The sequence below is a fragment of the Mesoplodon mirus genome (genome assembly GCF_964341445.2).
Source record: "Mesoplodon mirus genome assembly, chromosome: X".
NCBI classification, from domain to species: Eukaryota; Metazoa; Chordata; class Mammalia; order Artiodactyla; family Ziphiidae; genus Mesoplodon; species Mesoplodon mirus.
The window spans coordinates 138,804,139-138,829,566 of NC_138981.1; the positions used below are offsets into that span (position 1 = coordinate 138,804,139).

Consider the following 25,428-nt stretch of genomic DNA (forward strand, 5'->3'; position numbering starts at 1 on the left):
CACAACACAACAACGTTTATTTTGCCCCAAGAAAAACCCTAGTCTTCCTGCTCCACCTGCCCTCCTGCAGGACCAGAGAAAAGGGGCCTTGGAGCCCAGAGCATCAACACGCAACATGAAGGGGCTTAACCAGCGGGAAGCAAAACCTGCCACAGCCTTACTCATCCTGGGTGGGAACTGAGTCCCCTACAGAATGCTGGGAGAGCGTGGAACTGGGAGAGCATGGAACTGGGAGAGCGTGGAACTAGGAGAGCGTGGAACTGCAAGCGGCGTGAGGGAACAGAAGCGGAAGGGAGCGAGCCGAAGTACCGAGGGAGGCTGGGCTCTCGGGAAGCAGCCAGCCACGGGCGGGGAGCAGGGGCCCTCACTCCTCCTTCTTGTCCTTGGGGCCATCTACCTCCGCCTGCAAAGGGGACAGAAATTGCAAAGCAGTGGGTTGGCAGGCACACTCCTCCCCTTCGCCTTCCAGCCCCTCCACCCCAGAGGCCCGGTGGGGTGCCCCTTTCCCCAGATGCCAGGCGGTCAGATGAGCAAGGGACCCCCCACCAGTAGCACCTCACAGTCTGCCAGGGTGGGAGTGGCCCCACTCCACGAGGGCTGTAACCCTAACTCCAGCCGGGCGGGGGCGTGGGGCGAGGGGGCGAGGGGAGACAAGCCTCTGCTGTCGCTCTTTTCTCAGAGCCCCAACCCCGCAGCACCACCTTCTCCGGGGCCTCACTCACACCCACCCTCGTGCCCACGGCAGCCTCCGAACTTGAGTCCCTTCCACGTCCCAATTCAGGCTCTTCCCAACTCTGCACACCTTCCACCGGTCCTGCCAGTGAGCCCGCCCTGCACTGAAGCTGTTGGTCCCCCTTTGGGGGCTGGGCCCTCCTTCTCCACCTTCCACGGTGCCCAAACTCAGGCCGCCAAGCACTGAATCAAATCATCAGAACTTAGGGGTGTTTACCTAGCCCTCATGCCCAATTTCCAGGCCACTTGAGCTTCCAGACACAGGTAGCCTGGGGACTCAGACGAGGCCTGCGGGCGGGGGTGGTAGCAGTGACTCGGACCTACTGGGTGGGGGCTGGCTGTGATGTCTCCAGCTCTCGGCCTCACATCACCCCGCAGCCCCTACAGAAGGCAGGCCAGCAGCCAGCAATGGAATTTCCCCTGCACATCTCTGGCCGGTACTTGATGCGGCCCTTCAGTAAACCTGGATGAGAGTCAGGGGCCCTACACCATGGACCAGGGGTACACGTAAGGGAAGCTCTTCTCAAGGGCACCGATGCTGGGCACGAGGCTGGGCAGGCCCACAGTGCAGAGGGCTGACCTGACTGCCAAAGGCGACCTTAGTTAAGTGGCTGCCATCTGCCAGGCCACACCCCTCCTGCTCCAGAAGTGGTTCCGGCTGTTGGGCCCACGCTGGCCCCAGACTCAGCAGCAACAAAGGAAAAAAGGGGGACTGGAAGAGAAAGCAGCCAGCTTGCTGCCGAGGCCTCTCGAAGGGGACACGTTGGCCCTGAGGCTAAGGCAGTGGGAGGCCTGCTCTGCGCCTGCGCGGGGTGGGGGGGGCTCGGTTCCAACAGAGCAAGCTGAGCATGCTGACCTGCAACTTCGCGTGCTCCTCCAACAGGCGGTCATACTCCTTGGTCAGGCCCTCAGACTGCTTCCGCATGGCCAGAGCCTCATTTTCAGCTTTTTCCAGTTCTGGGGATGATGCAAGTGGTGAAGGAAGGAAAATTAAAAGATGAGGATTAGGGAGAAAAACGCCATTTGCTGTAGACAGCAGATGCAGCTGCCCCAAATCTGTCCCCAGTGAGGATGTCTGGGAGACCACTCCTCTCAAAAAGCTCCTCTGCCAGCTGCCTCAAAAGCCTCCAAAAGTGGGGAAGGGCTGGCCAACAAAGTTGGGACAAGTAGAACACCAAGGATCGCCCCCCAGCCCCTTTAATGGAGGGACCCTGCATGGCTCTCAGCAGGGGTGACCGCAGGGAGGCTGACAGCATGGGACAAACATTTTGAAAAGGTTGGGGGTGAGAGCAGGAGGCAGGCAGCAGAACCCCAGCCTCAAAGCTGAGAATGAGAGGTGTGTCGAGAGAGGCCTTCAGGAAGGGAGCAAATGGGAACATCTCAAGCAACTCTGATGCAGCCTTTCCTTCCCCACCCACCAGGCCGCTGGTGACAAGGCACAGAGCGCCACTCCCCATGCCTGGCACTGGATGAGATGCTCTGGAGTTAGCCCATGGACCTCTGGGGTTCCTGGGCCCTCCTTGGTGGGACCCTGAGTGCACTGCTAAACCACTAAGCCCCACTGGCTGGGGCCGAGCCCGGCTGTGTTTGGGCTGGACGAGCAGGGAGCCATTTGTTTTCACGCAGCTCCTGAGCCTGTGTGTGCGTTTGTTATTAATACTTTGGCAAGAGAGGTGTGGCAGCCACCAGCAGAGGCTCCCGAGTTCTGGGGGCCGCGGGCAACCCGACGACAGTGCTCACTTTGCTTGTTGACAGCCAGCTCATCCTTCAGCCTCTGCAGATCAGCCTTCAGGCTCCTCTTCTCTTCCTCCACCTTCGCTTCAGCGTCCCCGCCATCCAACTTGACTCCACCGGCAGCTTCCTAGGAACAGTGCCAAGGGCCTGGGTTACTCAGGAGGGAGGAGGGAGGAGGGAGGGAGGGAAGGAGTCCAGCTCCGTCCTCCCCACTGAGCTGTGATTCCTCAAGCTGCCCTGGGCACTTGCCCCTTCGGAAATGTCAGCACAGAACTGGGCCACTGCTTGTTCCCAGCCACCAGGCAAAGCCCGGGCCAGCAGGGCCACCTGCTACAGCTCCCAGGCCACACGCCCTGCCTGCCCTGGCCCCCAGCCCTGCCTCCTTTCTCGGCAGCTCCTCCAAGTTGACCAGTCCATCCAACGACTCCATTTGCTGTCATCTGGGGATTGCTGCCAGTGACCCCTAACTGACCAATGCCATCGCTTCCTCTCTCCAAGCTCCACAGCTCACTCCAGCTGAGGAGCCCCCAGCTCACCCCTGCCCGTCCAACTCTATCCTGCCTATGAATCCAAGTCCATCCGTCTCCTTCCCAGCTTGGCTCACACCTCACCCCCTCTGACAAGCCTTCTAGGACTGCCCCGCCTCGTCCCCAGATGATAGCAATCCTCAGGGGACCAAGATTGGTCCTATCCTATCTTGTGTTCTTCTGTGCTAACTTGCCCAATGTTCACAGCACAGGGCTCGGCTCCTTAGGGAGTCAGTTTATCAGGGAAGTCTGGCCTGGATGCACAGCAGGTAGAGGCAAGAGAGCAGCAAGGGCGCTCCCCTTCCCATCGCATCCCCCAGACCCCTCCAGTACCCACCCCCTTCGTCCCTCCACCCAGCTCCTCCGCTTTTCACACAACAGCAGTGTCGCACGTTTCCCAGCCTGATAGGCTAAAGGCAGCTGCTGTGGCCCATAAAGAATGTCACATGGGGGGGGGGGGTCGGGAAGGCCGAACTCACCTTCTTTAGCTGCTCATTCTCTTCCATGTACTTCTTGGCCGCTTCACTAGCGCTCTCTGCCTGCTTTTTAAAGGCTTCATTGGAGGCCAGCAGCGTGGCCTGCTGGGAGATAAGAGTCACCAGGCGTCTAAGCAGGCTGTAATTGTTTACAAAAAGAAGGGAGAAGTGAGCAAAAGAAGGAGGGAAAGATGGCTAGCATGAACTTCTTTTGTTTGCTCCCACCCCACACCTGCCTGCAGCCTAGACCTGTCCTTCTGGATTGCCAGGGAGGCAAAGCAAAACACACCGGCAACGTGAGGGGAAAGACAGAGGCAGGAGCTGTCCTCTGCCACCAGAATGATTACTAGTGCCCCCAAAAGGCTGCTCACAGCCCTGGGGCTCTCCTCCAGCCCAGAAGGCACAGGAAGCAGGAGCCTGACAGGACACAAGGGGCCACACCTAGATACAGCCTAAAGGCCTAGAACCCGGCACTTTACAGGGCAGGGCCTAGATGTGCCAAAGCAGCCACGCTGCCACTTTCCTTGCTGCAAGGCTGGGCTCGCCTTGATAAACAAGAGCAGCCCAGGACTTCCCTGGTGGTCCAGTGGTTAAGACTCTGTGCTTCCAATGCAGGGGGCGTGGATTTGATCCCTGGTTGGGGAACTAAGATCCCACATGCCATGCAGCAAAACAAAACAAACAAACAAACACACCACACAAGAGCAGCCAGTGCTGCGGGGGCTTCCAAAGGGCCGGCCGAATCCTCCAGCCCACCTTGTGAGACAGTTGCTACTACTGCCCGTTTCACAGAGGGGATATGGAGGCTCAGCATACTGAAGCAATTGGTCAAGAGCCAGAAACGAAATGTGGCTGGAATCCGCACTCCTGCCTGTCTGACCCCAAGGCCTGAGCTGCCAACCAGTACATGTTCTCGATTTCCAGGGAACCACTAGCCGGGCCAAATGAGAGAGATGGAAACAACTCTTCTTTCCTCACCCCCTTCCCAAATGCAGTCTACAGGCAGCTGCCAGACCACACCTGTTAGAAAACATCACCACCTTGAGGTTTCCCCGGGCGAAGGGGACACAAAATGAAAAATCAGGGCCCAGGCACACATCTCAGGTTCAGACCAGCCACGAGAGGCAAGCACGTGGCAGCTGAGCACACGCTACTCTGTTTCCCGACAGCCACCCTGCCCTGAGATGTTAGCTGGCAGGAGAGAGGACGGGAAGACTCAGAGTCGGGGGCGGCGGGGGCACTTCCCACATGCCTGGGATGGGCGTGGCCAGCCACTGCCCCGAGGAGGGTGCAGAATGGGCAGGCCCCAGGGACGAGGGGAGGGGAGGACTTGGCATGTCCAGGGTGTTTCCACAACAAAGTGCTCGCTCAGAGCAGACAAAGCCGAAGCCGCCTGCTCTGAGCCATCTTCTCTGGCCTTTGCAGGGCTCTTGTGGACACCTGCTGCTTATCAGGCCCCTTGTGGACACCTGCTGCTCATCAGGCCCAAGGGGACGAGGGGACTAGGGAGGGATGGGAGAGCAAACAAGGCGCCCAGCTCTCCCTGGCCAGGCCCTGGCAGAGCCCCTGCTGGGAATGAGCCCTGAGGGGGAGCGGCTCGCAGGGGCTGTGAGGCACCCATCACGCTTCCTGGTTTAGGGAGCGGCTCCAGGGGCCCCTGTCAGGACGGGGAGAGCCAGGCTACTGGTTCCTGGCAGGAAGGGAGAGTTTCCAGTGACATGTGCTCTCTAAAATTAGCGACCGAGACCTCGTGGCCCAGGGCTCAGGTTTCCCTGTCTCAGCCACAACTGCCCACCATCCTGCCCCCCACCGGGCTGAAGCCATGGAGGTGGAGGGAGCTCCCGAGTGCCCCAGGAGCCAGAGAGAAGCAACATGCCTGAGTCACACAGGCAGAGTGGCAGTCACTGGGGGAGCCCAGAAAGAAAGGCAAGTCTGACTAAGCCCCAAGCTCGCAAGCACAGGGCGCTCAGGCAGCTCTGAGCAGATCCTGGTTACATGGAGGAGGCTGCTCCTCCCAGCCGGAGACTGGGTTGGGGGGGAGGGCACATGTGCCACCTGGCAGACCCAGCCAGCAAAGATGGATGGAGCAGGCAAGCCCAAAGGTGACGCTCCCCCTTCGCCTGCCCCCCTCGACGAGGCTGGGCAGGCCGCTGACACGCGGCGGGACTCCAGCAGCACTGTGAGCGACCACAGCTGTTGCCCCAGTTACCCAGGGAAGCCAAGCCCAGGATAGTGGTGGCAGTGAAGACCACAGCAGTACAGCAGGGGCCAAGCTCTCCTCAGTGCCGTCCCAGCCCATCCCCACTTATAGAGAACCAGGGTTGCCAAAAAGAGCCCGGGCAAACACACGGTACCCAGCGCAAGAGCTGTCCAGGGGGCCTCCCGCCACCTCAACCTGCTCAGCCCCCCACCCGCCCTCAGGGTCTCCCCCTCAGTGCAGAGCAAGAGCCTCCAGGGTAGATGCCCCTGGCCAGGCCCTGGGACACGTGTCTTTCACACCATCCATCCACGCTATTTACCCCCCACCCCGTCCTCTCCCTTCCTGTTAGACCTGTTCCTCCAACCCAGCCCCAGACGATTCTGGGTAATTCCTCCCTCCAGGAACCTCACCCCTCAAGCCTCTGCCTCCCACCAGCCCAAGCCCCTCCCCTCTTTCTCCATTCCTCAACCAACACCAACCTATATATCCTGCCCTGGCCACGCCACCAGCATGATCACCGGTGCCCTAACCACCCAATCCAAGGAGCACCCTGGAGTCCTTGGTGCACCCGCTCTGTAGCACTTGGCACAGCTGACGGGTCACCCCCTTGGAACTCTCCCTTACCCTTGCCTCAAGCAACCCTCACCACCCACCAATCCCACCCCCGGCAGGGATTTATCTCAGCCAGATCCTGACACCCAGCTGCCTACTCACCGGTGGCTCCTGCGTGTCCCTGAGACATGCCCGACTCAGCCCATCCATGACAGACCAACTCTCCTGCACCGCGCTGTGGTGGATGCCGTCACTGAGCTACCCAAGCTCTTGGGCCTGCACGCCACCTTGGGCCCCAGTCATCCCTGTGGCCTCACTGCTTCTTTCCTGGGTGACTTTAATAGCTCCTAAGCGGCCTCCTCCCTACCCTCCACCATACAGCTTTGCAATCCATGCCCCCAAGGAAAGCCAGTGATCTTTCTCCAGGACAATCTGATCATGTCACTCTGCTTCCATCCCTCTGACGCCCGCCCACTGTTCTGGCTGGCACACAGCCCTCTGCTGGCTCTTGTCCCCTCACCACCCGCGTGGCCCTCTGCTCTACTAACGCCAAACCACTGGCTGCTCTTGAACACGCCAGTCCTCACTTGCCTCGTCTCCTGTCACTGCACGTCAGCCCACCAGTCTGCAGGGGTGTCTCCCCTTCTCTTAGAGAACTCTCGCTGATGACTCAAGACCCAGCTCCAGGGGACTTCCCTGGTGGCGCAATGGTTAAGGATCCACCTGCCAATGCAGGGGACACGGGTTCGAGCCCTGGTCCGGGAAGAGCCCACATACCGTGGAGCAACTGAGCCTGTGCGCCACAACTACTGAGCCTGTGCTCTAGAGCCCATGAGCCACAACTACTGAGCCCGCGTGCTACAACTACTGAAGCCCACGCGCCTAGAGCCTGTGCTCCACAACGAGAAGCCACCGCAATGAGAAGCCCGCGCACCATAACAAAAAGGAGTGCCCGCTCACCGCAACTAGAGAAAGCCCGCCTGCAACAATGAAGACCCAATGCAGCCAAAAATAAATTAAAAATAAATAAAATTTAAAAATAAAAAAGGAGACATTAAAAAAAAATCTGCCTGCCAGTGCAGGGGACGTGGGTTCGATCCCTGGTCCAGGAAGATCCCACGTGCCGCGGAGCAACTAAGCCCGTGCGCCACAACTACTGAAGCCCACGAGCCACAACTACTGAAGCCCGCGAGACACAACTACTGAAGCCCGCGAGACACAACTACTGAAGCCCGCGCGCCTAGGGCCCGTGCCCTGCAACAAGAGAAGCCACCTCAATAAGAAGCCTGTGCACTGCAACAAAGAGTAGCCCCCCGCTCGCTGCAACTAGAGAAAAGCCCATGTGCGGCAACAATAGACTCAATGCAGCCAAAATAAATAATTTAAAAAAAAAAAGACCTAGCTCCATTACCACTCTCCCCTCAAAGCCTCTCCTGAACCTCCCAGGTCCCCCTTCCACATGTTCCCGCAGCAGCCCCTGTGCCCCCTCATCTGGTTGCACAGTTCTTGCTCTCTTCTCCCCCCAATCATCTCCCCGCATCACACTGTCACTTGCTCCTCAACTGGCTGCCCAGCCACAAACGCCTTCAGACCAGGGAATGCACCTTCAATCTCTACCCCCCCCAGCCTGGTCCACTGGGAAGGGACCCTGCAGGTGACTCCCCCCCGTCCCCCATGTGTGTGGTGCCACACCTCAGGCCAGGACAGAATGTGAGTCTGGGGCCCTGGCTCTCCCCGAACTCAGCCTTCCCTAGGCCCAGCCACACAGAGGGGGACACAGGCAGACATGGGCAGGGCTTGCCAGTCAGTTGAGCAACAGGGTGACGAGAAACAGCAGCAGGAAGGCGCCATGTCAGACCCGTGTTGATGAGCCAGCCAGGCTTGTGACTGCAGCGGTAGCTGAATAGGCACTTGGGAAAACACTCATCACCAAAGCTGGGGGCAAAGCCCAGTGCCCCGGCCCAAGTCCAAAGGGCGCCCCTGCAGGGCCCCTGGCTAAGCCAAGAGCAGCATTCCCTAGCACGGCCGACAGGGCCTGCCCAGGAGCTGGCCTTCTAGAACTTCTTGGTGCCCCTCACACATTAGGCCCCATGCTCTTGTGCCTGCCCCCGATTCACCCAAGATCCAGCTCCAACGCTCCCCGAGAGCCTCCACCCTCTCCCAGGCACATCAATGTGCCCTTTTTGTGTCTGTCCCCTCAGTGTTCTGAGCCTCCACCAAGACCCAGGACAGAGCAGGGCAGACGGTGGAAGGTGCTGAGCTTCAGCATCTCCAAATCTCAACAGCCCAGAGACGTCAGCCTAGAGAGAAGTCTGACGGACTGCTGTCCCCACTCCTGCTGGCCATCCTCCACCGAGCTCGGCTTGACTGCCCAAGTACTGTTATGCAGGTAACTATTCCAAGCCATTTCTGGACAACAGGTGAGAAGCCACAAGCCGAAGGGATTTCCCAAAGGTTCAGGGCTGATAGAAGGTCCAGGGTCTAGGTTAAATGCACCCAGCGAATGAGAGAGAAGTCAGTGCACGAACCATAAGAGAATCCAGATGTGTCCTTGGCAGACAAATGTCATCCCCAAATACCTCAATTCAACTGGGTTTTCTCGGTAAGATGTTTCTGGATGCTGAGTGGGGCTTTCATGCTTTTATAAAAGGTTGAGTAAACAAGGATCGGCAGGAGAAACAGAGCCAACCATATCAAGCTATGGAGACGTGGTTTCACATGTTCTTTACACTGATCCTGTCTCCCTCCTGTGGGCGAACGGGGTGGGCAGACTTGGACTTAACAGGAAGTGGGACGAGAGCAAGGAGGAGGGTCCTCCCAAGTCCCAAAAGGAATATTCTATGCTTGTGGCCCCCCCTTGCCAATCCTGCCCACTAGCATTTACCAGGCATCTCCCAGGTGGCATGCCCTCGGGTCACTCAGCCCTCAGGGCCCCGGCGAGATAGGTGGACAGGCAACTCCCCTCACCCTGCTGCCCTGGGGAAGCGGGAAGCTGGTGTCACAGCGCCACCTGTTGACTCTCCAGGCCGACTACAGCTCTGCCTCTGGCGCCGCTCCACAGGGTGGCAGGTGGACTCCGGGTGAACTCGGCCCAGCTCGCCAGCAAAAAACACTGAGGAGGCGGCGGCGCGGCGGCGTGGGGAGGTGGCCACCGTGGCGAGGAGCCAAAAGCCAGGTGCTGCCCCAGCAAAAACGTCGGACAAAGCAGACTGGTAATAACAGGGTGGAAGCTGCCACAGGAAACTCTCACCCTACAGAGTCTGGAGTCATGAAAATAAGGAGGCAGCAGAATGGGAAGAAGGAGAGTTTACTCAGAAAGGTCCAGGGAAAATCTTCCAAGGGCTGCCCCCGTCCATCTCAGGAGTACATCTCAGCACACGTGCTCGGTCTTCCTCTTAACCCTTGAGGTCGGACAAAATGGGAGGGGGCCAGGGTCGAGGAAAGGCCAAGGCCCTGCAGCAACTCCAGCTTAAGCCCAGGTGGTGCCTGTCTACCCTGGGGACAGAAAGGCCAGCTAGAGGGAGCGGGGGCGGGGGGTCCTCTGGAGCTGAAGAGAACCAGCGAACAGGAGCGAGCCTGTCACGTTGCCTTCTTGAGACCAGGGAGCAGAGGGATTCTGTATAAACTGGGGGACAGAGAGCAACCAAAAGAGGCCAGACAACCTAGGCAAATGTTCCAGCGCTAAAATATGCTGGTGGCCCCCTGGCTACTTCGAGGGAATGGGAAGGAGGGAGCTGTCGACCCCCAGGTGTGCCCCACGCGGTACTCCAGTCCAAAGGCAACAAGGCAGTGTCTCTAGCAGGCGATGGCGATGTGCTGTGGAAAAAGCCCAGGAAATAGGCCTGGCCCGGGCTGGGGAACCAACAAAGCAAAGAATGAGAGGTGGCATTGGCTATGCCGTCCAAATAACAGAGGCCACCAGAGGCCCTTTCAGTTCAAATAAATTAAAATTACGTTAAATGAAAAATCCAGCTCCTCAGTCACACCAGCCCCATTTGTTCACAGCGAGAGTGTCTCTAGCCTGCAGGCAATTGGTCACACGGCGCTGGGCTGGAGGAGCCAATCACCCTTCCCATCTCCAGCCCTGCTCTCCGCTTCCCCTACCCTCTGCCTTCAGAGGAAGGGGCCCTCCTGGAACATCAGGCTTCCGATGACCTTGGAATCAGGAAGACTGAACCCCTGTAGTTTGGCACCCTGCCCCCAAAGAGGTCATTCACCATTTGCCTTTAGAGTATGAAGAGAATTCTTAGGCCAAAATCCAGTAGCTGAGCAAACAATCCATACTTTAAAAGAAGCCGATGCGTGTCAGATGGTCTTCCGTGGCCTCTTCGTAGCAACTCCCCCCGCATTAACACGGTCCCCCCTTTATCAGAGCCCCCTCCTGGGCCCAGCACCCACAAGACACCAGCACACCAGTAGCTGGGGTGAGTTTGGCTGGGGGAGGGGGGGACTAGAAATCAACGGACTTATCAAAAAGGCTCTTACCCAGTGCTGAGCTGTGAAGCACTACTGTATTTGTAGTCTTAGAAAATGATGGCAGGGCTTCCCTGGTGGCGCAGTGGTTAAGAATCCGCCTGCCAATGCAGGGGACACAGGTTCGAGCCCTGGTCCGGGAAGATCCCACAGGCCACGGAGCAACGAAGCCCGTGCGCCACAACTACTGAGCCTGCGCTCTAGAGCCCGCGAGCCACAACTACTGAAGCCCGCGCGCCTAGAGCCCGTGCTCTGCAACAAGAGAAGCCCGGGAACTGCAACGAAGAGTAGCCCCGGCTCGATGCAACTAGAGAAAGCCCGCGTGCAGCAACGAAGACCCAACGCAGCCAAAAATAAATAAATTAATTAATTTTAGAAAAAAAGAAAGAAAGAAAATGATGGCAGCTGATGGATGGACCCTTGGATTAAGAGGAAATAAAGGTCAAAAATCCCTTTACCTGGCCTTCTAAGGTCAGTCCTCCACTTAAATCACTTTATCTTTGGGTAGGCCCCAAGCACCAGATTTTAAAAACCCCTTAGGTTCCCTTATCTAGACACGGATTTAAACAAACAGTAAAAAACAAAACCTGCGAAGTAATCTGGGAAACGTGAGCAATCACTACTGAGTTGGTTACTAAGGAGTTACTGTAAGGTTCTCGTAATGAGCAAGATGCTAGTGTGCTTATGATTTTTTAATAAAGTCCCTCTCTTTTCAAAGCGATAATCCAAAATATTATTTTGCCTGTAAACATAATATTTGGGATTGGTTTCAAAATAATCCAGAGAATAATGGGGAAGGGGGCAATCAAACGAGACTGGCCAGGGAGACACTCACTGTTGAAGCTGAGTGACACCACAGGGGGTTGGCTCTTCTATGCTGCCTCCAGTGCTGAGAACCGGATGCCCAGGGCCCTGAGGATTCCTCGGCTTGGCCGCCTCCAACCCTTATTTGGCCTCTCCCTGGGGCAGCCCTCCCCACACCCTCTGCTCTGGCTGCAGTACCTGTTCTCTCTGTCCTTCTGTCCCACTCTGCTCTCCCGCGCCCACTCTCCCTACCCTGTGCCCAGCCTGGAATGTTAAGACCCCTGAAGGCCAACACCAGCTTTCTCTTCAACTCCCTACCTAGGCCCAGCACAGCCTACCACACGAGTGGGAAAAATCGCACAAAACTCTCTCACTACTTGGGGTGATACCGGTAACAACTACCGTTTATTAAGCACTCCCCACGTGCCAGGCATGATGCTGAGAACATAACCCAAGTCACCTCCACCCTCACACCAAGTGTTCGAAAGAGGCATCCTCAACCCCTGCGCAACAGGTAAGGAAAAAGGCTCCGGAGAGTGAAGTGACTTACCCGAGATCACACAGCTAGACAGTAACAGACCCAGAATCCAAACCCAGCCAATTCCAAAGTCCACTCTCACTACGCCCATCTGTCTCTCAGGACCACCATGGGCTGTTATACCCCCTTGGCAAGGGAAGAAAGCGCCCCGTGGCCACTGCAGGCGGCAGAGCCCAGGCTGGACATTCATCCCCGCCTGCTGGGCCCACATGGCCTCCGTGGACACGGTGGCTCTGGCTTGTCTCGCCATTGACACAAGCCCCAGCAGCCGCCTGGGCACCAACTATCTGCAGAGCTGAACACTGGCAGGAAGCAGGGCTGACCCAAAAGCAAAGAAAGCAGAGCAGAACGTCCTGCTCACCCCAGAGGGTCTGGATGGATTCTGCCCCACCAGCAGTTTAAAGGGCACGATCACCTTCCAAGGGCACAATCACCAGCCCCCAAGTCACTGGCCGTTAAGCAGAGGAACTTTGTAGCAAAGCACGGGCAGTTCCATCTGGACTGACTGTAGTGACACAACCCAGCCCCAGAGAGGTAGGCAGAAAACAAGAGGTAACTGTGGACCAAGTTCAGGTCACTACAGATCGAGGGGCCTCACGCACAAGGGTGGACCTTCCTGGGTCTGGATGACGACCACTACTTGGGTCCTGACCAGTAACATTTTAACAAAGGCGGAGAAAACAGAGCACTGCTCTCAGAACATGCAAAACTCAGCCCAGCAAGAGCTGCTGTGCAGCCACACCTGTAGCTCCAGAGGGATGCCGACCAGAGGTGGTCCCAGAGCAGGGAAGTAGGCACTAAGGCAACGGATGAGCAAGAGCATGCGAGACAGAGCCCGTGCTGCCCAGGTCCACACTAAATGGTGCCCTGCACCACACCCATCACAGACCAGAGGCCCGCTACACAGTGCTGGGACCAACGGCATCCACATCCACATCCTCGGGGTGCCCAGACATGTGTGTCTTCACGAGCACCACCCCCACCCCCCGGCATTCCTGCTGTCAGAGCTCAGGAGACCTGAAGAGCTGGGCATCCAACCTAAAACACTCGACACAGCAGTTCGATGAGTTCAACCTGGACATGGGCCTGAAGCTGTCCCTGTCTGCCCAGGACACTCCATTCAGTCCCTAAGGTGAAAGTGGCACAGAGCCAACCAGACTAAAGGAGGTGAGCCCAGGTCCCCATGCTGCCCCTCACACGCTGCTGGGGCCCTTGGAGGACAGCTCTGTAGGCCAGCCCACAGCACAGCACGGGCCTTGCATGGCAGAATCAGGAGGCAAGGCCCAAATAAGCATGAAGAGGAGGTCTTGGCTAGACCGGCAAGCAAGAGTTGGGGGGTTCCAGGCAGAGGCCACAGAAATACTCAGGGAAGGGGACCCACGAGGCTGGTTCACGACATGGGGAGGCCGAAGAAGAGACTACAGAGGGCTGCAGGATGTAGGTTTCAAGCCTTGATGCCAAAGGTGCTCTGAAGGCACTGGAAGCAGGGGGTGGTGGAGTCGGTTTTACATGCCAGAAAGGTCACTTGGCTGGGGCAGGGTGGACAGGCTGGGAGACCAAAGCCAGCAGCAGGAAGCCTACTTGGGATGATGCAGCCCCACTGTGGCAGCACTTCCCCGGGTAACGAGGAAGAGAGGCTCAGGAGGTGAGATCTCTGGCTGTGGAGTGGGGACAGAGTTTCAGTTTTGAAGATGAAGAGTTCTGGAGGCTGCCTGTACAACAGTGCACACGGGCCCAACACTACTGAGCCTTACACTTAAAAATGGTTCACATGGCCAGTTTGATGTTAATGCATTTTACCGCAATTAAAAAAAAAACACAGGAGCAAGGGATCACATGGGACCAAAAAAAAGAGGCAGAGCATCCCCAGGCTTCTGAGTAGAGACAGCTGTTCTCAGACTTTGGGGCCCAGCCCATAGAGAAAGGAGCATGAGGACCTGGGAAGGTAGCAAGCTGCCCCACGTCAGAGCAACCACGAAGCAGATGCAAGACAAAAGCCCAGACCCTGCCCCCTGCCCCCCGCCAGCAGACTGTTGCAGGGAAATGCAGACTTGTTTAAGGACGTGATGCGTCCTTTAAGCCTGGGGCCCCTGTTTTCAATTACGAGGGCTGCTCAAGGCTCCCCCCAGGTGTTTTTTTGGCCGCCCCACACAGCCTGTGGGATCTTAGTTCCCCAATCAGTGATTGAACCCGGGCCCTCAGCAGCGAAAGCGCAGAGTCCTAACCACTGGACAGCTAGGGAATTCTCCCCCAACGTGCTCTTGACCCCAGCCCCATGAGGAACCAATGCCACCCCCAGCCTCTCTTCTGAGCATTGCTCTCTCTCTCTGTGGTCCCCTCACCCACTAACCTGCTGTCTCTTCCCCAGTCTTGCCTCTCCCTGCATCTGCTTTCATTCCCCTCCATCACTTCCAGGCAGTGGCCAGCACCTCCGAGTTGCCCATTCCTCGACCCCTCGGTGAAGTCATCCCCCTCCTCTCCCCCGGCTTCCTCGTTCCTTCCAACAGGCCTCACCGGCTCCCTTCCTTCCACGCGGGTGGGTGTGCAGCCTTCCTCTGGGTTCTGCCACAGCTGCCACTCTGTGGGCGCCCACAGGAGAACCACCACCACCTCAACCTCAGAGGCTTGGCATCCCCACTAGTTCCTCCCCTTTCTTCCACCAGCACCTCTGAAACCTGGTTCAGGCCACCAGCATCTCTCAGTTCAGCGACCTCTGACTTGGTCCCCCTGCTTGCAGGCTCTCCTGCTCTACTCCATCCCAGGCACCAAGTATGAACACGTAACTCTGACCACGGCGCAGCACCACTGGAAAAACTCAGTGCTCTGCCACACAGAGGTCAGGTACAAACTCTGAAACTGGCATTCAAAACCCTCCACCCTGTCTCTGGCCACTCCTGACCCATCCACCCTGATCCACGTGCTCTTTCCCAAACAGCCTACGGGGGTTCAGGGACTGAGCCAGTACCTGCAAGTGAGACTTGCACAAATACGGATGAGAAAGAGACAGCCAGTAAGGGGGCAGAGACACTTTGAAGAGTACCAGGCAGTCCAGCTGAGAGGCACACAAAGTGACAATTGAGAGGGGTTTTCCCTGTTTATGATATCAGAAAAATGGGGAGATCGGTCTGATGTTCACCAGTGGGGAATTGGTAGACACCTAAGAATGCTGGCAACAGATGGGTTGTCCTAGAACAATGTTAATGACAAACTCAGTGGAAGACCCATGTTCCCACGTGGTAGTTACAACCTGACCCTGTTTTGAAGAAGCATGTGGCTGCTGAGGTCCCCTCACTTTAAGTCTGAATTCTCAGCTCTGCTGATGACTAGTTCTGGGAACTGGGGTCTCTGAACCTCAGTTGTTTCCTTGCAGAGCTACTATAAAAATTAATGTGTGCTTGGCACACTGAACACTTAACAAGTGGTAGCTGCTATTAGGCATAGAAAAGTCTAGAAAAATATTTAACAAACGTTGTGTGTCAACAGTGGTTATGATAGCATTTTAGAGGATGTATTTTCTTATTTATTTAAAGCCTCAACTTCCTCCAAAGGTTTTATACTAACATTACTTAATAATCTTCAGATGTACAAATGGAACTAAGAGATTAAAGTCGTTGGACTCCTAAAACTTAGACTAATAAGGCTGATGTACAGATCGTGTACTTGATCCAGGCACCTTCCTACCAAAATCCAGGGGAAAAAAGCAGCCCACTATCCAGTCTACGGTCAGAGGCAGGCTATACACCAACAATCTGGCACTAATTGCTCACTCTAATGCAAACTAGCTGGCATCTGAACAGAGGGTCAGAACTAGGCGTGAGCTCGGGCTGGCCACTTACAACCTGTGCAACTCAGGCTGCTCCATCTCTCTTGGGCTGCCCTTTTCCATTTATAAAGGCCCACTGAATTATGAAGGATTATTAAAGTCCTTACTGACTTCAAGCAGAACCAGAACCCAAACACCTCACACGCACACAGGCAAGGCCACCAGGCCATCCAGTCTTCAAGATAAGCTTTTGGGTTTTTTTCTTTCTTTTTTTTTTTTTTTTTTGGCCATGCTGCGCAGCTTGTGGGAATCTTAGTTCCCTGACCAGGGATTGAACCCAGGCCCTCGGCAGTGAAAGCGCAGAGTCCTAACCACTGGACAGCCAGAGAATTCACAGGTAATCTTTTTTTCTTGGATGGTTAATGTAATGCAAATAGAGAAGTTCCTCAAGGGCCACAGCCGCCATACAGGATCTGACCCCTAGACTAGGGAGGAGTATATCATCTCAGAAAATTCTAGAAACAATTAAACAGCTCATTTGTGGGCAACCGATGAATCCACACTGATCCTTGGGGTCACTGTTTCCTTTTCTAAGAAGTCACACAAGACCAACCTCACGTCCTTTTTTTGATCAGCTACCGGCCAGGGACACGGGAGGGTATGGCAGGCACAGCAAGCTAAGATGGACGGGCAACAGATGTATGGCTGCTGGAACAACCAGGCCCAAGAAGTTACTATGTCCGACATGTTTTAACGGGAATTTGATGAAGCCTTCCTTACACGCCTGTCAAATGGAGAGGTCAGAGCGAAGTGAGAGAGGCAGCTGACACGACAGAGCACAGAGCGGGATTGCGAGGGAGCACGGGACCTGTGGGCCCAAATCTCTCTCTCCTCTCTCAGCCTCCATGCGTCCCCTCGGGAACAGCAGAGTTATGAGGACTGTTCTTCTTTGAATTCACCTGTTTGGGTTAGGAGACTGCCAACTGCTCTGTACCCTGACGGTGGTGGTGTTATTCTACTCTGCATTTGTCAAACACTCACAGAATCAGATGCCGATTTGTGCTATATGTCAATTTTTTAAAGTCAACTGCAGGAATTAAGCTGGAACACCTCGCTTCACAGTGTCGCAGAGAGGACAGAGCTGAGCACACACTCGTCTGGTACACCTGGCTACCCACTGTCCCCTGGCCTGGTCAGATAATACCTGCCCTGGAGATCTCCTTCTGGAAGAGATCACAAAAGCAGAGCAGTCAGGAGAGTCTCAGTCCACAAGATCATACTTCTTTTTTGGAGTTTCCTGAAACCCTAAAACCCTAAGGTATGTGTCCAACTCCTCCCAGCCTTCTCAGTTCCTGACTCTCAGAAGTTGGAAGACAGCAGCCTTGCAGATCACTCCTGTGATCAAATGTATCCCCCTAAAAAGCCCTTTCCAGCTCCACCACCCGCCACTTTCCAAGTTTGACCCAGAGAGGCCAGGCTCAGCTGAGCAACTGACTTTTTTTTCTGAAAAACTGAAACCCAGACAGTCATTCCAATGCCCAAGAATCCATACACTCACCCTACTTCTCAGTAACCTCACTGTAGGCTCTTCCCAATAACTCCGGAAGCCCTTGGCCCCCAGGCTCCAATAGGTCTCAAGCTCCTGTGACAGACAGGTCTACATCTGGGAAGGCCCTAGGGACAGGGTCGGTCTCAGCCCCTTCGTGCCATTTCTGCCCACTCTTCTCAGGACAGGACCCCATACACAAAAAGCCCCTGTTCAACTGGTCCCTTTTTTTTTTTTGCGGTACACGGGCCTCTTACCATTGTGGCCTCTCCCGTAGCAGAGCACAGGCTCCGGACGCACAGGCTCAGCGGCCATGGCTCACGGGCCCAGCAGCTCCGCGGCATGTGGGATCTTCCCAGACCGGGTCACGAACCCGTGTCCCCTGCATCGGCAGGCGGACTCTCAACCACTGAGCCACCAGGGAAGCCCTCAACTGGTCCCTTTTAAGCTGGGCTCCAAAGAGCCTCTCCCAGAGGAGGGTAACGCCTGTCATTTACTTCACTGTGTACAGAAATCGACCTGGTGATAAGACATTTGTCCTAAAAGAACGTGTTGCAGGTTACGGCAGAGCCAGAACGTGGTCTTCTGACCTTCTAGTCAGCCCTCTCCCACCCTCCATGCTGCTTCCGGAGGTCAGGAGAAAAATCAGAGGCTTCTGGGGAAACTGTGTGGTTCCCCTAACACAGAAAGGGCCTCCAGTTCAAGGCCACAGACTGAGGAGGCAAAGTTATGGGCTAGCCCACAGGTCCCTTCACAGTCCCTCACCCCTCCCCACTCACAAGGACAGCAGCAAGGAAAAGCCAGCAATGTAGAGGTTCCTCTGGGCACGGAAAAGCTTCATGTGGAAGTGTTCCACAGCCCCGGGGTTGTTCTGGAGGTTCACCTTCTCCGTCACGTCATCATACTTTCGAATCTCGCGAACAGCATCTGTGGCGGAGCAGAGAAGAAATACGGGCATTTAGCTCCCGCTCAGACTAGGCTGGCCTGTCCAGGTAAGACAGGCGGCATGAGCTAGGGCAGCCTTGCTTCCCTCAAATCTGTCTCCCCTGCTATCCCCCTTCTATACACACCTTGAGAGATGCCTTGTCAGAAGTGCTGCCCTTGGACCTACTCTCTCCTTCAGCTTTTCTCACGTCACCCCCTGGACCCATTCTACCCAGGCCACGAGCTTGCTCTCCGTGTCAAGATGCTCACCGAATCTGAGACATCGCCAGCAACAGAGGCAGCTCCCCTTTCCCATGGTGCCCCCAATGTTTGGTTCTGTTTATCTCAAACTGGGCTGGCCATGGGCCATCCAACTGATAAGCCGGGGTACTCCTGTTTATGGAAATGCCCGCTAGGGAGGCATGAGCTGCCTAGGAGTCAAGACCCAAAGCATGCCTGCTAAAGATTCAAGGGTTTTCATTTTTAAGCTTTATAACCCATTTTATTATTTAAACTGTTTTATTCTGATTACAAAAGAAATCCACACTCATCAAAGGTTCAAACACAGCAGAAATGTAGGAGTAAGAATCCCGTAACATAATCACCTCCAGCAGGACCTGCTACATGTGGCCAGCTTAGCTAAAAAGCAGTCATTTTCAGTCCCATTACCTGATGTCATTCTCTTTGCAATACACACATCTGAAATTACCCCAATTACAGGTTTATTGTCCACCTCCCCCAAATTAGACTACAAAACGCCACGAGAGCAGAAATCTTTTCTATTACACCCCTAGGGCCTAGCACAGTGCTAGGCGCACAGGGGGCACACAAACACCTGCTGAATGGTGCAGCCTCTGCTCTGGAGAGCTGCTGCTGGCCACACAGCGCTCTGGGTCATCCGTATATTCATATCTATGCGTTTGTGGAATAGAAATGGAACCATCACACAGGGAGGAGGAAGGGTAAGCTGGGACGAAGTGAGAGAGTGGCATGGACATATACACACTAACCAAAGTAAAACAGACAGCTAGTGGGAAGCAGCGGCGTAGCACAGGGAGACCAGCTCGGTGCTTTGTGACCACCTGGGGGGGGGATAGCGGGGGAGTGATAGGGAGGGTGGGAGGGAGACGCAAGAGGGAGGGGATATGGGGATATGTGTACGTATAGCTGATTCACTTTGTTATACGGCAGAAACTAACATAACAATGTAAAGCAATTATACTCCAATAAAGATGTTAAAAAAATAAGAAAAAAAAAAAAAAGAACTGGAACCATCCCATACCTACCACTTTTCTCCCTCAACCCTGAAATCTTTTTTCTTGAGGTACACTGATTTGTAACATTATATAAGTTTCATGTGTACAACATTTTATTTGTACTTCTGTATACCCTACAATGTGCTAAAAAACATGGAATGCTTCATGAATCTGTGTGCCATCCTTGTGCAGGGGGCATGCTAATCACCTCTCTCTCTTTCCAATTTTAGGATATGTGCTGCCAAAGTGAACATGTGAGACATCTTTTTAAGTCAGTACGTAAAGATCTACCTAAAGAGGGCTCTTACTGGACCCCCATGGGAGAGGGTCAAAGTATCACTGTATGGCTATTGTCTGGTTCTTAATTTCTGGTTTGAGACTGCTTGTTTTTTAAGCTGATCTTACATTATAAAAATCTGTATCCCTTTACTGGTGTTTTTGTGTTACATCTGTACCATGAAGCAAGCCCTCTTTCAACACTGTTAGCAGGGATATAAACCAGGACAACAATGTTTTTTATGGACTGCGTGTTCCTGGCCCCCAAAATTCCTAAGTTGGCATCCTAACCCCCAACCAGATGATATTAGGAAGACGGGCCCTTGGGAAGTGAGCGCGAGGCCCTCGTGAATGGGATTAGTGCCCTTATAAAATAGACCCCAGAGAGCTCCCTTGTCCCTTCTTCCATGTGAGGACATGGCAAGAAGACAGCCACCTATGAACCAGGAAGAGAGCCCTCAGCAGACACTGAATCTGCCAGCACCTTAATCTTGGACTTGCTGCCTCCAGAACTTTGAGAAATAAATGTCTTTTGTTTAAGCCACTTGGTCTATGGTCTACAGCAGCCCAAACTAAGACATAAAATTTTAAATGTTCATGCCCTTGGGTTTATCCATTCCACCTCTATGAATTTACCCTACAGAAAGATTTACATATATGTGCAATGATATGAGAATGCCTATAAAGAAGGAATTACAGTATAACGACATGATAAAATACTACCCAATCTTTAAGAAGAATGAGACTGCTATAAGAAAAAAAGCCTAAGATACAGTAAGTGGAAAAAGCACAATCCAAAACAATGTGTACTGTGATCTGAATCCAAGCCAAAATGGTAATGTACTAGTTTAATAAAGACGGCAACATAGAAAATGCCTGTGGAAGCATACCATAAACTTTTAACAATACTTACCTGTGAGACATGGGATTATGGGGAACTTTAACTTTCTAGGCTGAATTTGTGAATTTTTAAAGATGTGTTATTTTTGTGATTTAAACTAACAAAAACCGTGTTTTCCTACACTGTGTTCTGCATCCAGAAACCCCAGCACCTCCACCACCTCTGGCTGATGGCAGAGAGCAGACCGGGGATGGGGGCATTGGGCCAAACTAGCCCAAGTCACGCAGCAGAGTGCTGCCCTCTATCTCAGGTCTCCAGCCCAGGGCAGTTGACCCTGGACCCTCATTAAGCCCACTCTCCCAGTGAGATGTGCCCTAGGCCCCTCCCAGTGATGGCTAGGGGCCAGCCAGGCCTGCAGCTTCTAGCTGGTTATGTTATGTCATCAGTATTTGCTACTAGCTAACAACTTATTTAGGTAGGCCTCTCTAGATTATGCTTCTTACCCTTAGGATAGAAAGCAGCCTATCATCATAACAGGATATCTCTCTAGAACATCCAAGCAGTTCCCTGATGCCCAAAAAAGAAGAATGGCACCTTTGCCAACTACTGCCTTCTGCAAAGGGCCCCCCCGGCCCACTCTGCCATACTAGGAGAGTTCGTGGAGTCTGGTTTGCAGAGGGGCAAGGCCCCAAGTGAACACCCTCAGGACGGTCCCTCCCCACCCCAATTCTTGCCCCCAGCCCACACCCAAAAGCAAAAGCACACACACCCAATTCCAAAACCCTGCAGACTGGCTTCTCCTGCTCAGGGGAAGACACGCATAATCCCTACCTGTTCTGTACTCATAGGCCGCTCAGGGAGAGAACCCTGATTGGAAAGAGCTGCCTCCTGGGGCTTTACCAAGTATTTCAAGAACAGTGAGGTCTGTGTGCAGCTGGCACCCACCCTCCACGGCTGGGAATGGATAGGCTGCACCTCACCTGTTCAGAGGCAGTCCTGCCTGAACCTATCCCATCAGGCCCCGAGACATCAGGAAGGAGACACGCCTAATGCTGCTGCTGGTGGGTGGAGCCCTGCACATTCCCCTGAACTATGGCCCCCTTGGCCTCCCACCCCCTGCCACATTTCTGCTGGGGACTCAGGGAGACAGAAGTGCTCTGAGTCTAAGCAGGCATCGCACCTTGGAGACAGGACCACTGTCTACGGCAGAGGTGAGCCAATACTTTGGAGACCAAGCAGGGGGATGTATTGATCACTTACCGCAGCAAAAGGCACATTTAACAGACAGATGAGAGCTATACTGATTCCTCTGGTCTCCAAACAATCACGCCACCACCTGGCCTCAGGCCCCACCCCTGTTCATCTTTCAAGCCCCTGCTGGTGTGTACCTCAATGCAGGGTTTATAGAACTTCAGAACTGGAAGGACTTCGAGGAACCTGAAGTCTGACCCAGATCCAGAGAGGTCTGGGATTTGCCCCCTAGATATGCCATCAGACCTCTTGCCCCCCGTATACTTCAGGACATGGCAGCTTCTTTCCCAGCTTGGCTCCCTATCTACTTGGTAGCTCAGTCCCCTATTTGAGGCCTGTTTCAGGCACTGAGGGAGAGACTGACACTGCTAAGTGCCCAAGGAGCAGCGCTACTTAGACCAAGGTCGGCATGAGCCAGTTAGCTTCTCTTGGTTTCAGCTCTGGAAGGACGTGAGGAGCTGCCTGAGACACGAGGTCGTCATCACCGGGTACACAGAGGCTGCTGGTCAAAGTGAGGGCCCTGCCAGCAGTCAGCATCACCGTCTTTGTGGATGAAAGGAGCCTCTTCCCCCAAGAGAAAGACAGGCGCGCTTCAGTGGTTTGTCTCTGAGAAGCCAAAGCTGTACACTGCTCATGGAACATGGCACAGGGCTTTGCAGCAGAGGGTACGTCAAAGGGTCTAGGTCAGGTAGCTGCCCTCAGCCTAAGCTCACTCACCAATGACCAGCAGCACAAGGATGACAATGAGAACCACAAAGAAGGTGTTGCCATAGCTCACGACCAACTCCACGAGGCGGGACTTGAAAATCTTCTGCCATCTGTGAAGAAAACAAAAAGGCTAAGGCCTGAAGAGAAAGAACGCACGCCTGGGATCCAGGGCCCTGAGAACAGAAAAACAGTTTTGCACTCGTCTCCAACGGCTGAATATCCCATACAGATTCAGCCTCAGCTGCTTGCAATTCTCCAATTTATGACATCCACTCAAGAGTGTTAAAAAGAAAAAAAAAATACGTGTCCGTGTATAGAAATTTCTAGAAAACCAATCTTAAACACTGGTAGGCTCTGGGTAGGGAAATGGGAACCTGACTTTCCCCTCTGTAGCATCAAAATGCTTGCCACGTACACATTTCTTTAAACTGTTTTCCCCCGTGACCAATCGTGGTTCACCTAGACTCCCAGCACCCTACATTACCATGAAGCAGACCCCAGACCTCTCTTCGTTTCCCTCCATAAATACTTCAGGATACAGCTCTATCAGAGAAGAGCCTTCCAAAATACTAATCATGATGCCATCACCAGACCTCAAAAATATCAACAAGAGTCTCTCATCATCAGAACTCCAGAGCCAGAACTCCAAAGTCCAACTGAGACAATTATTTTTAGTTGGTTCGTTTGAATCCTGACAAGATTCTGATTCTGCATTTAATTGATAAGTATCTTAAGTCTCTCTTATTCTATAAGCTCCCTCTTCCCTTGCCCTCTTTTCTTTCCCAGTTTACTGTCTGCAGAAACCAGGTTGTTTGTCCTACAAAGCTTCCCAGATTGCAGCTCCAAGGGGGCCTGTGTTCTGCATTTCCTGTGAACTGTACGAGGTGACTCAGATCTCGCTTTTGTCAAGAATATTCCTTAAGCAATGTTGTACACTTTCCATCACATCACAACAGGGCCTACACTTTTTCATTAAAAAAAGAGCTTTAAAAAAATATCCGTAAAAAGACAGCCTTATCTGTAATGTCCCAATTTAAGTGCAAACGTGCTCACATAATAAATGTAATTAAAATTTATTTCAAGTTAACTTTTTACAGGTCCTCTGTTCATTGAAAAGAAACATGGCTCCAGCCTTCATAGGCTGAGTAATGCTCATGAGGGCACTACGCAACGCCAGTGAGACTAGTTAAGAGGACAGAAGTCACCGAATCAACGGCAACGTGACCCTGTGATGCAAGTTTTGCAGATCCCACAACGCCATCCCCTGAACGGCAGGGCCCCCGGGGGGTGGCAGGAGGGCATCATTCCCAGAACCATAACTAGGTCTTCTCCCCTCTAGGACATTCTGAGGACCAGAAGGCAGGGCGCACAGGAAAGGAACTCAGCAAGATGTGACAGAGCAGAACTGTGGGGAAGGTTGGCGATAATCAACACAACCCTTGCCACCCCTACCCCAGACAGGTTCTACCTGTTTCCATCTGGCCTCAATACCAGGGCCCACCAACTCTGCAGGCATAAGCTGCGGAGCAACTCTCCCTGGCTCGCCTGCCCGCTCCACGGACCATACCTTTTGGGAGAAATGAAAGGAATGCAGAGAAGCAGCACAACGAAGACCTCGGCGTAGAGGAAGGTGGCGACTGCAGTCCACTGCAGACTCATCGTGCTGCTAGCAGCTTGCCAACGGGGAGATGTGAGCCTGTTCCTGACGGAGCACAGAAAAAACAGGAGTCGTGACAGCTGGGCGGCCCCCGCACCCGACCTCAGAGCCTTCCAAGGCCCGGCTGACACGGGCTCGAGCCCCGGCAGTCTGGGCGCTAACACACCCAGAGCCGCCTTTTCGGACAATTCCTTCCCGGTGGAGTCCGGGAGGCTCCTCACGCCTGCAGAACCGGGGCAGCGTCTGGAACCGGAAACTCGTGGAGCCCGGAGACCGTCCTCGCAGCCCCGCGGGCCCGGGCCCGCGCCCGCCACGCCGAGGGGCGTGCTGCGCCAGACGCTCCCGCCCCCCACACGCCAGCCCCCGTCTCCGTAACGCCCTCGCGCTCTCTCCCGAAGCTGCGGCGCCCCCGTCCCCCGGGGAAGCCAAGCGGCCCTGGAGCCCGCGGCCCTCCCATCGGGGCCCACAGAGAACCAGCGGCCCCTGCCGGGGTAGGAGCGGGGCTCCAAGGTCTCCCGACCACCGCGTCCGCCTCCGAAGGGGCGGAAGTGCTCGGGTTACCTCAGAAAGCCCCGGAGAGCGACTTCTAGAGAACGGGAGTTGGGGCCAAGGGCAAACGCGGGTCTCGACCCCGCACCTCACGGCCCCATCCAGAGAAACTTCTAGAAGACTGTCTCCTCATAAAGCCGGAGGGGCCCCTCCCGGCCGCCCGGGTCGGCCACGGCGTCCACCCCGCTCCAGAGGCACCCCGACGTGGCCCCGACCCGGCACGCCCTCCCAAGCCCCACCCCGGCGGCTCCTCCGGATGGACTTGGCCGTCGCCCCCCGCCCCCGCAGACGGCTCCACCCGCCGCCGCCCAGACTTCCCTCTACCCGGCCCTGCCCTCGCACTCCCGGCACGGCACTGGCCCCGCGCCCCGGGCCTCGCCGCGCTGCCCGCCGCTCCCCCCTCGTCGAGGAGCCGGAGCACCTCGGCGACCCCGGAGCCCGGCCAGGAGCGCGGGCGGGCTCGCTCACCGAGTTCCCCACAGTCAGCCGGCACGCCGCGTCGCCGCCAAACTCTCCCACCTCAGCCTCGGCCCCGCCCCTTCCCCGCAGCCGGAACCGGAAACGCCCGCCGGGTCCCGCCCCCGCCCCCAACCGCCGCGAGGCCCCGGAGGCCCCTCCCAA

The 25,428-nt window shown here is 55.0% G+C and overlaps 1 protein-coding gene across 4 annotated transcripts; it reads right to left on the reverse strand.

Annotated features, from left to right (window-relative positions):
* BCAP31 (B cell receptor associated protein 31) lies at nucleotides 1-25,377 on the reverse strand. 4 transcript variants are annotated; one of them, XM_082610887.1, is made up of 8 exons: nucleotides 25,276-25,377; nucleotides 24,169-24,303; nucleotides 22,611-22,711; nucleotides 18,125-18,272; nucleotides 3,473-3,608; nucleotides 2,473-2,593; nucleotides 1,589-1,689; nucleotides 1-403 (listed from the first exon to the last, which is right to left on the reverse strand). In XM_082610887.1, the coding sequence occupies exons 2-8, from the start codon at nucleotides 24,258-24,260 to the stop codon at nucleotides 365-367; spliced, it is 738 nt and encodes a 245-aa protein (XP_082467013.1). In that variant the 5' UTR covers nucleotides 24,261-24,303; nucleotides 25,276-25,377; the 3' UTR covers nucleotides 1-364. The 4 variants fall into 4 exon arrangements, with proteins under 4 accessions (XP_082467013.1, XP_082467012.1, XP_082467015.1 ...); XM_082610886.1 differs by lacking the exon at nucleotides 25,276-25,377 and adding an exon at nucleotides 24,820-25,016; XM_082610889.1 differs by lacking the exon at nucleotides 25,276-25,377 and adding an exon at nucleotides 24,896-25,015.
* Between the last annotated feature and the right edge of the window lie 51 nt (nucleotides 25,378-25,428).